Source organism: Cottoperca gobio, chromosome 9 (genome assembly GCF_900634415.1).
Source record: "Cottoperca gobio chromosome 9, fCotGob3.1, whole genome shotgun sequence".
NCBI classification, from domain to species: domain Eukaryota; kingdom Metazoa; phylum Chordata; class Actinopteri; order Perciformes; family Bovichtidae; genus Cottoperca; species Cottoperca gobio.
The window spans coordinates 28,650,258-28,663,038 of NC_041363.1; the positions used below are offsets into that span (position 1 = coordinate 28,650,258).

General features: G+C 40.8%; 1 protein-coding gene across 3 annotated transcripts; it reads right to left on the minus strand.

Moving 5' to 3' along the window:
- Positions 1 to 201: 201 nt before the first annotated feature.
- Positions 202 to 11,535, minus strand: lhx2b (LIM homeobox 2b). Of its 3 annotated transcripts, none has more exons than XM_029440825.1 (5): positions 11,006 to 11,535; positions 8,716 to 8,918; positions 7,488 to 7,858; positions 4,082 to 4,287; positions 202 to 1,544 (listed from the first exon to the last, which is right to left on the minus strand). In XM_029440825.1, the coding sequence occupies exons 2-5, from the start codon at positions 8,913 to 8,915 to the stop codon at positions 1,254 to 1,256; spliced, it is 1,068 nt and encodes a 355-aa protein (XP_029296685.1). In that variant the 5' UTR covers positions 8,916 to 8,918; positions 11,006 to 11,535; the 3' UTR covers positions 202 to 1,253. The 3 variants fall into 3 exon arrangements, with proteins under 3 accessions (XP_029296685.1, XP_029296684.1, XP_029296683.1); XM_029440824.1 differs by having other exon boundaries at positions 7,488 to 7,855; positions 10,484 to 11,535; XM_029440823.1 differs by having other exon boundaries at positions 203 to 1,544; positions 10,484 to 11,535.
- Positions 11,536 to 12,781: the final 1,246 nt, after the last annotated feature.

Below are 12,781 nucleotides of genomic sequence, written 5' to 3' on the forward strand. Positions count from 1 at the left end.
GGAGAGATAGAGAGGCTTGGCTTATGCATGAAGAAGCTTACGACTGAGAGCACTTTGAGCAAAATGCATGGGAACAAATTACAATGTAATAGATTTGGGTATATTTCTCCTGATAGTCTCTCTCTCTCTCTCTCTCTCTCTCTCTCTCTCTCTCACACACTCACACACTCACACACTCACACACACACTCACACACACACACACACACACACACAAACACACACACACAGACACACACACACACACACACACACACAGCGACGCCTGTCATTATAGTATGATATGAACACAAAAAAAGCCAATTCATGTTAAAGGTCTCAGGCTCGTGTGATGAATCTGAAACATCATGATGTTGATCCCCACTGTCTTGGTTGAAAAGATAAAATCTTCTCTATCCGAGCCGTGTCCTGCTAACAGTGCATAAAACTAAAATAGTAAATGCTGCTTAAACAGTATGACCTCGTGTAGTCTTCGCACTGTTTAAATCCTGTTCTTGACAAAGTGAGGAAGAGGATTCTCGTAGGTAAAAACATGACAAGGAGAATAATTAGTGAGTCCAAGTCTCATCAGACCTAACCAATAAATGGAACATTTGAAATGAAAGCACTGCTGAATGTGTATCACTGTATGTAAGATACACATGTACAGACACACAAACACAAAAAGGAACTACCCATAGCACACACATGCACAAAGCAATAGAGGTCGTTACCCCACCTCTCTCTTAGAGTCAAATCACGTGTGTCTGATGGTGGTAGACTTCTGAGAGCAGCAGTTAAGATGAAATGGACTATAAGGCACATGGCAGTCGTAGGATATTGTAACCTGTGTTTAATCTCAGATTTTCAAAAAAGATTTTTTTACAATCCTTCTAACAGTGACTCTTGTACAACAACATAAATACTGTGCTGGAAAAAAATGAATTAATTAAAAATTAAGCAGTTTCTTTTTTCCCCCAGTCTCTTTCTGTAAACATTGAAAAATGCAAATCAAGTCTCCTCAGTTCTCGACAAGACAACAACATCAAAATAACAACAACTGTTCCATCTGTAAGGCTTGGCCGCCTCACTATGCAAATAGTCTCTAATGGGCTCAGAGCGAAATTAAATCTTCTTTTTTTCATGTTACCTTCTCTTTTCTAATCCGTTTAATGTTTGAAGGAGTGAACAGTGCTCAGTTTTAGATCCAGTAGGGTGGAGCAGAGGTGAGAGGGGAAGGGGTAGGGGTGAGGCAGTGGTGAAGGGCACCGTCCATCAGAACAGGCTGGTCAGCGTGGTCTGTGACGGGCTCCGGCACTCGTGGACGTCCATGCCGCCCGGCACTGAGGTGAGCACGGAGGTGACGGTGGGCATGGTGGGGTTGGTCAAGTCTGTCAGGGTGGTGGGGGTGCTGGAGGGACTCATGGAGGCATTGGAGATCTCTGAAGCCGGGCCCGATGGCGTCCCGCCCTGCAGCGTGGAGCCGTCGGATGCCTTGTCCCCCCCGGTACTCTCTTGCCGCAGTAAGTTCCTCCTGAACTTGGCCCGAGCGTTTTGGAACCAGACCTGCAGGAACAAAAGGACAGAATGAATCCTGTTACTACAGAGGAAGTGATCCACTACAGTTAGCTAACACTTAATGGAACTTTACACCAACATGAAAGCATTACCAGTGGTTCTTAAAGGGTCAGCTCAGCCACATTACACAAAACATCTTGTTTATCTCTTGTGGTATCTGGCCATGTAGATAGATCATGTTGGAGTTGTTTCGCCACCGTTTGTACAGTTTACACTTTCTGCAGTAGCATCTCTTTCCAGAACTGCTGTGAATAACCCACAGAACACACAACTGTTTTCACAGGGATTATTTCTTTGTCTTTCTTTGTTCAGTGCGGAGTCTGAGGATTATCAAGAATAACCAGGACATGTTTCTGAGAAGACATAATGGAGTTGAATCATATAAAGGGAATGTGTTAGTGCTGTGAGCACCACAAACTACATTCAACTCCCCTCCATTCTATTTGGGTGGAGGAGGTAGCGGAAATTTCAAAGACAAATAAACTCCAAAGAATCTACAAGGCTGGATACCACAAGACTTTTGTTGATCCGACCCTTTAAACTAACTCTCAAATACCACACTCCACTTCGTTCCATACTTGGACCACACCTGGGCTTTTGCATATGTAAGTCCAGCAACTACAACCATTTTCTCAAGCATGCTATTAGATATTCTTCCTGTCTGGTATTGATTTCAGACCATTGCCCTTCAGATTAGATACTCAGTATGGACATTTCATTTGTCACAATATCCACACAGAACATCTTGTCTGCTTTTATTCTGGTGGCTCTTTGCAACATGCTAATACAGTGCAGGCATTTCAGTGCATAATCACACAACAATAATAAAAGTGATGCTCACGCTGACGGATTACCCGCTGCACCTCAAGCATGTTTCAAGTCTCTGTAATATAATTGTTGATACTGTGGTAAAATGAATGGACACGTATGGCTGCCTGAGTGACAACACATTGAGAAGTGTGTGACTCTCTGGTGTGTCGGGGAGAGCTTAGCCGAGAGGTAAAGATAGCGGAGACTGTCCTCCCCAGAACAACGACAGCATCAGTAAAATGTTTAAATAAAACGTAGCTTTACCTTTAACTGACAAAAACCTTTAGCAGCGATGTCAGGAGTTCTACTGTGTACAAAAGTTTTAAAAGCATTTGCTTTTTAGTGCTCGTCAAAAGCCAGTGGTTGGCACAGAGAAAAACATATATTTTATGTTTGCACATGAAAACGAGAGCCTTGGCTTCCTGTTTTAAATGATAGTGTAAAAAGATAATAATTGACATGTCTATAGTGTGTATAGGGATTATAGTCATTAGTCTCATATTTGCAATGGCAATGAAATGAATGGTTTCCTCCTTGTTTTGCTGAGGACTCCGTGAACCCTGCACCCCAATTTTGGAATAAGCCCCCTGCTCCTCATTGTCCCTGATGTTAATTTATTTTCTTTCTTTTTTTTTTTACATTTAATCTTTGCTCTCTTTTTCAATAATAAAAATGAGTATGTAAGTTGTGTTGAGTCTGTGCTGAGCCGAGTGTGTTAGCCCTGGAATCATGATGGAGCCATGGGAAACGGGCGCTTCAGTTGAAATAACAGGCATGAAAACTCGAATGCATCAAAGCAAAACGACTGCTTTGTTTTCTGCAAGCGTTAATTAAAGCAGCGGGATGATTTTTTTTCCTTCTCAGAAAAAACTTGATTCAGAAACCTTTTTGTCTCAGTTTTCTTCTTCTCAGTCCCCCAGATAATTTGCTGTCGTCTTTTGTGGAAATCAAACGCTCTGTTGTGCTTCCTCTTTCTTTGCGTGTACTACAGAGCTTTTTTTTTGTTTTTCATCCCTCAGTCCTCACCATAACATCATATTGTCCACAGAAATACATTACATTGTTGTTTTTTTGGCTTTCTTTTAATTTCCAGGTAATTTTGCATTCACAATTTGAATTTTAACAGTTTTTTTTCTAGAGAAAATTATAATCTCTACTTCTTTTCAATAATACTTTCTTATTTTTGATAGTATTTGTCACCTTCTCCCTTGGGACAGTAAAGGACAAACACAGTAAAACACAGTAAATGACAGTAAAGGACTGTAAAGGACAGTAAATGACAGTAAAACACAGTAAAACACAGTAAAACACAGTAAAGGACAGTAAAACACAGTAAAGGACAGTAAATGACAGTAAAACACAGTAAAGGACAGTAAAACACAGTAAAGGACAGTAAATGACAGTAAAACACAGTAAAGGACAGTAAAGGACAGTAAAGGACAGTAAAACACAGTAAAGGACAGTAAAGGACAGTAAAGGACAGTAAAACACAGTAAAGGACAGTAAAGGACAGTAAAGGACAGTAAAACACAGTAAAGGACAGTAAAGGACAGTAAAGGACAGTAAAACACAGTAAAGGACAGTAAAGGACAGTAAAGGACAGTAAAGGACAATAAATGACAGTAAAACACAGTAAAGGACAGTAAAGGACTGTAAAGGACTGTAAAGGACTGTAAAGGAACTGCCTGCTCGAGGTGAAAGGCTGTTGTGGTTACCTGTAAGACCCGCTTGGTGAGGCCGGTCTTCTGGGCAAGCTGCTTGAGGTCCTTTGCGTCTGGGTTGTGGTTGATGGCGAAGTAGGACTTCATGGTCCTCAGCTGATGGTGCTTGAAGGATGTCCGCATGCGCTTGGTCTTCTGACTGGAGCTGTACTGGGAGTCCCGGTCCATGGACTCGCCATCGTTCTCGTTACAGCTCAGTGCTGCGGGCCAACAGGGAACAGGAGAGGAGAGCTGGTTAGACCGAGGAACTCTGTTCATCATCATTTACATTTGTTTAGTCGCTCTAAACTTCTAAACACACCCACTACAGGGTTTTCCTTCTTTTTTGTGGCACAATTTTTAGCTCCCAAAATTGTCATGACCCCATCAAATAAACAATTATAGTTTGCATTGCAAACCTGGTGAGTGTACGTATTGTTAATTCATTGCTAGGTGCATGAGCGAGATAGTTAGGCAAAGAAAATATTTATGCGCAATAAACTGAATGTGGAATTTCTTCTATATGAAGAAAGAAAGAAAGAAAGAAAGAACAGTTTTAAGGAAATTGAAGCTGCAGTTTTGTTGCATTTTCTTTTTGTAAATTTTGACATCTTGCTTTTTATCATGTTAGAAAATGTTGTCATTTCAATCTAGTTTCCCTTTCTTCATTTAAATATATAAAATAAATCCGTTCCAAGTGTGTGACCTAACAGCAGTTTCCTCCAGCTGCAGATCTGTCTGTCTGTTTGTCTGTCTGACTATATGTCTGTCTGTCTGTCCCTCTCTACATGTTTTTTCTGGTAGGAGGTGCTAGCCTGGCTTCAGGAAACATACACACACAAACACACAAACACACACACACACACACACACACACACACACACACACACACACACACACACACACACACACACACACACACACACACACCCACTGACACACATAATGACACAACAACAACACACATGTATTTGTCCCAGTCTGCAAATTTCTTGGCAATATTCAAAGTGTTGCTGCATGCATAACAGTTCGTGTTCAATATCAGAATGCAAATGATGAATATGAAGTGAGTGAAAACCATCAGAATAACACTTCACTTAATTAGCCCATACACACCAGGCAGAACAAATGCTGCTTTCTGGCCAAAGCATATGCTGCAGCATTTAAACAAAAAGCAGCCTGTTTCCTGCGTGTCTCTGCGTCTTCACACAGAACGTCTTATTCACAGTGTTGAAACCATCTCAGAGCTGCAGGCTGCTCCAGGTTGCCACATGTTCTCATGTGATTGCTCAGGTGAAGCTTGGATGTTGTTTCTGGACTGAAACAGAAGAGGGCGCACTGCCTCTTCACTCTCTTCCTGTTTCTGCTTCAAATTAATTTTCTTCAGTGTATCCTAATAACACACAATGAAGAAACACTACATTTTCTTTTTTCAGAGTAAGAATCTCTTACTCTGAAATTAGGGTTCCTTTCTTCCTTTTATCTTCCTGATGAAATCTTGCATTCTTAAAATGTCAGAACAACTACTTTGTTAAAGCAAAGTCCATCACTATTGGGTGAAATCATGTTACTTGTTTTACAGCAGCTTCACTATCAAGAATTCTAAAGGTTAAAAAAGAAAAAAGGTGGCAGCATCTTAAATAAAGAGGACGCATCACTTGATCCAGGTAGAAAATAAAAGGAAAGGAGTTTATTTTGCATTGGAAACTAGTGGGAAATATATCCAGTGCCCTTGTTGCAGCATTTTTAAATGAACTAAAACTGTAAAAAGAAAAGAAAAAGTTTAGAAAATGGAGAATCAACTAAACGTATTTAGTTTATTTTCAACTTTCTTTTTATGTGAAGAATTAGAACATTAATCAACTCAATTAAGTCAAAGAATAAGAAAAATGAGATTCCAGCCTGCCGTAATAAAGTTCTTGTATTCCCTGCTCTCTGTTCCAGTGAATAACTCATCACATCACATTGATTTCTCTGGTACACACCCAGTTTGACCCAGTCCCAATGCAAAAAGGCTGTGTGTGTGCGTGTGTGTGTGTGTGTGTGTGGGGGGGGGGGGGGGGGGGGGGGGGAGGGGAGGGAAGGGGGTATGTAGATGTCTATGCAAACTGACAAGTAGAAAAGGGCGAAAGCAAAAGCCAGAACATCAAAAACTTTTTTTCCTACAACAGATTGCCTAAACTAAAACATGACTACAAACCACCAATGGTGAAAAGTGATTCTTTTTAAGATTATCATTTAGAACAATCACAGTTTTTGGTAAGAATTGTTAGACTGCAGCACATTTTCCTGATGGAATATATATGAAGCTGTATGAGAAGTTCCCTCCACAAATCTGAAACATTGAAGCTTGTTTGCAGTAAATGTAACTATGGCCTGATTTTGTTAATGTTCAGGCTCTGAGTTTATTGACAAACCTCAGACTGTAAATAGACAAAATATTACACTTGTCTTCTAGCTTAGACAGTCAGCTTGTTTTTGTCCTGCCTGGCCTCATACTTGGCCTGCATGCTTCTCTCTTTGTGTGTTAGTTGGTATTCAGGTTTATTCATGCACAATGTTTGGCCTCAACGTGAACATGCTGCTGTTGTTTCTGACAGCAATCGTTAGCTCAATGGAGACTATACAGACTATAGCAATAACACGCAACACACACAAGTCATGACAAAATCACAACTAACTTCCAACAGGAAGGTTATAGAACTTATAGAAATGTTTTAAACAGTTCAATAATAAAGTCAATATTTAGCACAATACGTCTCTTAATCTTAGTCACACCATGACGTGTTTAAAACTATGTCTCGCGTTATTCTTTGCTTTAAGTTCTGATTAAGGTATTTGAAAATCTATAGAAATATTATAGGGATACGAAACCGCAGGGAATACAATAAATACAGTACAGTTTTATATAATAAACCAATGCCGGGCAGAGCACAGACACAATATAAGCCCCTATAGGAATGTATCAAAGATCGATAGATCAATATATAGATAGATAGATAGATAGATAGATAGATAGATAGATAGATAGATAGATAGATAGATAGAGAGATAGATAGAGAGATAGAGATAGAGATAGAGAGATAGATAGATATTTTATTTATCCCGAGGGAAATTCAGGATCTTTCATTAATGAAGCCTGTCGGTCTGAATCAGCTCGTGCTCACACTGTGTGGCTCGTCATTAGAACAGTGGAGCCACATTTACTTTACAATAATCAGCAATGGGTTTTTTTCAAATTGTTTCTACGTTTTAGATGTGATATAATTATGTTTGATGTAAAATGAACATCAGAAAACAATAAAGCACGACATAGTCTACTAGTGCTTTTTATAAAAACGCAATCCACCTTTTATTCACCACAACATCCTTGTCAACATGTGAACATCTTGTTTTATAACGTCTTTATAAATCTTCTTACCTGCGTTATAAGCAGCCAGCTCGGCCCCCGGCCCGGGGCTTTTCCTCTTCCTCGGCCGGCCTTTCTGCACTGACCCCACGCCGTTGAAGTAGGATAGTCCGAGTGTGTTGGCCGGGCCCAGGCCTTTGTGTGGGACCACGTCCGCGTGGTTAAAATGTGTCTGATATTCTCCCTGGATGAGAGTCTCAAAGTGCAGCCGACAGTACACCAGACTGTCCTTCATGCCAAAGTGATCGCCGGTGGTTAGCATCTTGCTGCAGGTGGTGCACGTGAAGCAGTTAAGGTGGTAGACCAGGTCTCGGGCCCGCATCACCATCTCCGAGGCTGAGATCCCCAGGTGGCACCGAGCGCATCTCTGCACCGAAAATCTTCTGCGGACAACACAGAAACCTCATCAGCGGCTGGACACGGAGCCTGGCTGGCCTGGTGGTGTGTTTAGTGTGGGGCAGGCTGCATACATTATTTGTGATGCCTTCTTATTTGCATGCACCCGAACTTTTGCGCACTCAAAAGCAGTGCATTAACTTTTTTTCTGTGCATTAATGAGTTGGATTCAAGTGACTCTGCATCAATTTGACGATATTGGAATTCATTGAAATATGGATATTAGCCAGGTATGCCGTTTAAACAAAACCTGACATCTGACTTGTGTTATTTTTACGTTTCAAATGTAAGAATAAACCACAGCCGATGTTTTCCAAAGCTTCCCTGTCAGGGATTGGTGGGTTAGTGAGTGTGAGTGTGTGTGGGGGGGTCATACTCCCTTAGAGACCTGCTAGACCTAAAAGTAACTATTTCATTATCTGGGTTTCACTGGAGAGTGTTAGCACCACAGACAATCTGGTGTGATTCCTATAGTTCTTTCTTTCGTTCTTTCCCTATACCATGTCCATACTTTACTGATAGAAACACGTGAATTATAATGGAGGTATTTGCATTGGTACGTGCATTTCTTCTTAGATAAAATAATTTTTAGAACCAAATCAAGAAAAACATATTTTATTTACGTATTTCGCATTGACATCATTTGAAAATATTCCATCCCAGGTCATGTGTGATGTTACTTTAACTTTAAAAAGAGGATTTAAACAAGCCACAATAACCATATTTTGAAACACACATTCAGCTATATAAATCCTAAATAGTGTGATTTAACAAGCCTAACTCCGGTTTATCCCGGGCACTCCTGGATGGCCTGTGGAGCTCCAGGCCCTGCACGCCCTCCTACCTGTAGTAGTCCTCCTTGCAGTAGATGCTGCCATCCTTGCTGAAGCAGGTGAGCTCAGACTCCAGGTTGAGTTTGCACTCGCAACACTTGAGGCAGCGCATGTGCCACTGTTTGTCCACTGCCAGAAGGTAGTAGCGGTCCGCGATCTTCCTGCCGCAGCCCGCGCACAGGGCCACGCGCTCGCTGGTCATACACGGCATGGACTGCAGGTCAACAAGGAGAGATGCACGAGGACACATGAACTCATGATGTTGGAAGAAATACAAGTGCAACGACTCTGTGTGACCTACCGGTAGACTAACATTAAGTCATGCTAACGTGGCAGAGGAATTAAATACTGTAAATCCCAGCAGGTAGAGGACTAGTCTATTCGCTTTATTTTAATAATAGTACAAGATTGTCATCGGGTCCAGCCTCACTAAGAGGCCACAGCCACCGCTCACATGTGGGATTATTTTAGAAATAATATAAAGAAATATTGTAGAATTTAAAAAAAGTATTTTCGTCTCAAAAACCTATTAAATATTAGACATAAATATAATGATGATATCAAAATGCATTTAGTTAGAAAATGACAAACTCCCCCACTTCGACCACAATGTATGAAATTAAATCATAGCAATATTTTCGTTACTGGTAAGAACCGTGTAGGCTGGGAATTACCCAAAGATATGAATATAAATTACTATGCTACTGCAGGCGAATATGAAGTACGATGATCCAACAATAATATCTGTGATAGTTCCATACAGCAGCAGATAAAAATAAAGAAAAAACACATCTGAAGTACTTGAACATAACGTTCCTATTAAGAGCCATAAATACGCTGTGTATGGGTTTATGGAAATGTTGATATATTTGGTGGACACCAGTGATGTATGTGCTGTTAATTTCTCCTAAATATAATAACAATGTATTTTACAGGTACAATAACAAACACAGCTTTATGATAGGGGACTGTCATTGAATATAATTTTCGAGAGGCCTACAAAATATACACATACACACGCACACGCGCACGCATACCCTGCACAAATAATTAGATGGAAGCTGAATTAAAATGATAATTTTCTCTATCCTATCTTTTCTTGTTTGTTTGTTTTATTGCAGTAGATTTCAAAATGATTACTGAACTTTCTTATTATTGGTTGTATGCATTGTAATTGAATAATAATAATAAGTGTTAACACAATAGAAAATAAAAACAGAATCCAACGCTACTGGTCGTTTTTTCAAATTAGAATACAAAACGTTCATCTGGGTTTTGCTGTTATTGTTTGAACTAATTCCCCTTTGCCAACATATTGTTTAATTTGGTTTGTGAAACATTAAATATGCGCTGTGTTGTCCATATTTATTGTTTGTTTTGAAGGCACCATAAATTGAACATTTAAAGAACTGAATTGCTGAGTAAAGAAAAGAAAGAAATGTAATGTAATTTTGTTTCCTAAAATAATTGTGTAGCTTGTTCAGCTCTTGGTCCGTTTATTAAAGCTTTGCTGGGACTAAAATAAGTTTTAGATTAAACAGTGGCTGCTGAAATCACAATTTCCAGGCCTTTCAGAGGAAGTTTTAGAGGTGTTTAAAGACAACTAAAAATAAGCTGGGACGTTTGTTGGACAGTTCTTCCGCGTGAATTGAAAGTAAAAAAGCGTTTAGACTGAATCAAAGTGCTTGGAGCTGTGAGAGTGCAGCCACTGTCACATGTTTCGAGGCTGCCATGCTGCCCGCGCTAACAAGCCGAGAGGGCCAAATTAATCTCTCCTACCGTCTCTGATTCCCCCATATCGATGGCCGAGCTGATGGCTGCTGACTCGCTCTTTCCTCTCCGGTCCATTTCTTCCACCACACCGTGCACGTCGCCTCCAGGGAGGCCATGGAAAAGCATCGTTGCCGCAGAGGGGATGATATTATAACTGTTCTCTTCGGGTCGGCAAGCCAAGATGTCCATTAGAGGCAAAACCCAGCGCAATAACGCCACTCAAAATTGTTGATTTTTTAGGGTTTCCTTTCTTGCCGTGACAAGTGAAAAATCCAGATCAGGGAGGAAAAAATATGAGGGAAAAATTGGACACGTGTTCTCCACACTACGTCTCATCTGCCAATGGAAATCGTCATCCGAATCTCAGCAGCTCTCATTATTAATAAGCTATGATTAATTCATAAATAACCGTACATATTTTGCTTCTCTTACTGGAATCGATATTTCTTTAAGGTATGATATTATTTATTTTGTATTACCAATGGCTTTTTCTATATTTTCTTTTCCATGTACGATGAATAAACATACCAACTATGGAAGCCCCGCTGCATGGGTCTCGGCACCGATGCCTCCTCCTCACCGGGAGTAATATTTCAGGATTTCGACAGTCTGCAAGTCATTGGAACATTTCTTCCCTTTTTCTGCAGAACAGTACGTAACTCTGTACAATTAGCACTGCCACAGCCGGGCAGCAGCCTTCTAATGCATCAGTCAGAAAGAACAAAAAAAATATGTCCAAAAAAGCTGTCAGGGAACCCGTGAGAAAGGCTTCCTCCCTTCTCCTGGTTCAACAGTCCAAGTTGATGCTCACAGCAGCTGATTTATGTCGCTCATACTACTTTTGCTTTTCAGAGAAAAATAGAAAACACAGTAGCACGCAGCCTTTGCTTTATAAAATCCCTCTGGCCGTCTGGGAGAAGCAGTTTTCCTTTACAGTAGTCTGTTTGGTTAATGTTTTGTCTTTTGCCTAGAAGGCTGCATACATGTGCGTAACAGCAGAAGAGGAGGAGTTGGCTTTACGTTGACTGATGATAGGCGAGTGTTTGCTGGCCCCCCAAAACCGCCGTTCCTCCTTCTCAGGTCCCGGTTGGACTCTCCGCTCCTTATCAACGGGGCCCTGTTGCGTCACGACGCACCATTTATGTTCATTGGCTGTTCCACCGTCACCGAATTGTTTGGCTATACTTTTACCGACCGGTCTCAGAAAGCAGCAGCGCCTCTGCCTCCGTTACGCATGGACCACTGGCCAACCTTATCTGTCTGTCCGGAGAGGCAGTTTGAAATGTTAGTTTAAAAGAAGAGAAGAAGAGTCAGAGCAGGAGAGAGTTCTAGTCTTCTGAGGTGTTGGAGGTGTCTGTCTGTGCGCACTGAGGAGGTCTGCTGGGACCTTTACTCATGTGACACACAGATGGGTTCCACACAGCACCACACTGTTGCTGCTCACAGCCTCTCCATGGCACCAAAAGGCTCTGCACAGAAACAGCAGGGGTGAGCAAATCTGCATGAAGTCTCCCAAGTCAGCCATAAAATAAAGAACCACACAGGGTTTCTTTTTTTATTCAATTTTCTGTTTTATTTGTTCACAAAAGACAAACAATACAACCACACAAGACAATCCATGAAAACACGACTTTTCCTGAAACATTCATTTTTAAATGAGCTCCTCATAAACTGTGTCCACAAGTTTGACTTATTAATGCCATTTCATATTTGACCTGTATTATTTGTAAAGGCAGATGTGCTCATATAAAAAGCTTTGTTTGCTAAAAATACGTGTGGCAAGATCGAAAGGAGAGGCCCTTACATGTGTGAATGGCAACTTTCTCCAGAGATAATAACATCAAATCAAAGAAAGACATTGTAAAGCTCCAACAACGAACAGAGAATGTTATTGATAAGAGGGGAAAGTGTGTTTAAACACATCATTAATAGGATTGTTAATATATAGCATAACTTAGTATACATGCGTACAAATCTTTTTGGCACCACTGGGTGTCATCTCTAGATTTTAGCATCATTGATCCTAATTTGTTTATTTATTTATTTATTTATTTATTTATTCCTTAGTAAGAGCTTCATCTCCTGAACTCCACTCTGTCATTTGATGTCATTTGTAAAACAGCGGCTTCAGTCGTGTGTTTCCACAGAGAGCGAGCAGTTTGCTTCAGCAGCGGGGACTGCAGCGTGAGGCTCAACTGATCTTGGATCCGCTCATTCTAATTAGCTCTCTGCTCTTAATTGGGAGGGGAAAGTGAACTTCGTCATCAGAGGACTTGTTTGAGGACCGGAGGAGAGGTTTGATCT

What these genes read in the sequence shown, in the direction of transcription:
- lhx2b (XM_029440823.1), bottom strand. Translation starts at nt 10,666, where the DNA reads ATGGACATCTTGGCTTGCCGACCCGAAGAGAACAGTTATAATATCATC. An exon ending in ATATGGGGGAATCAGAGACG is followed by an intron (nt 8,919 to 10,483) that starts GTAGGAGAGATT and finishes GTTGACCTGCAG; the next exon opens with TCCATGCCGTGTATGACCAG. An exon ending in TCACCAAGCGGGTCTTACAG is followed by an intron (nt 1,545 to 4,081) that starts GTAACCACAACA and finishes TTGTTCCTGCAG; the next exon opens with GTCTGGTTCCAAAACGCTCG.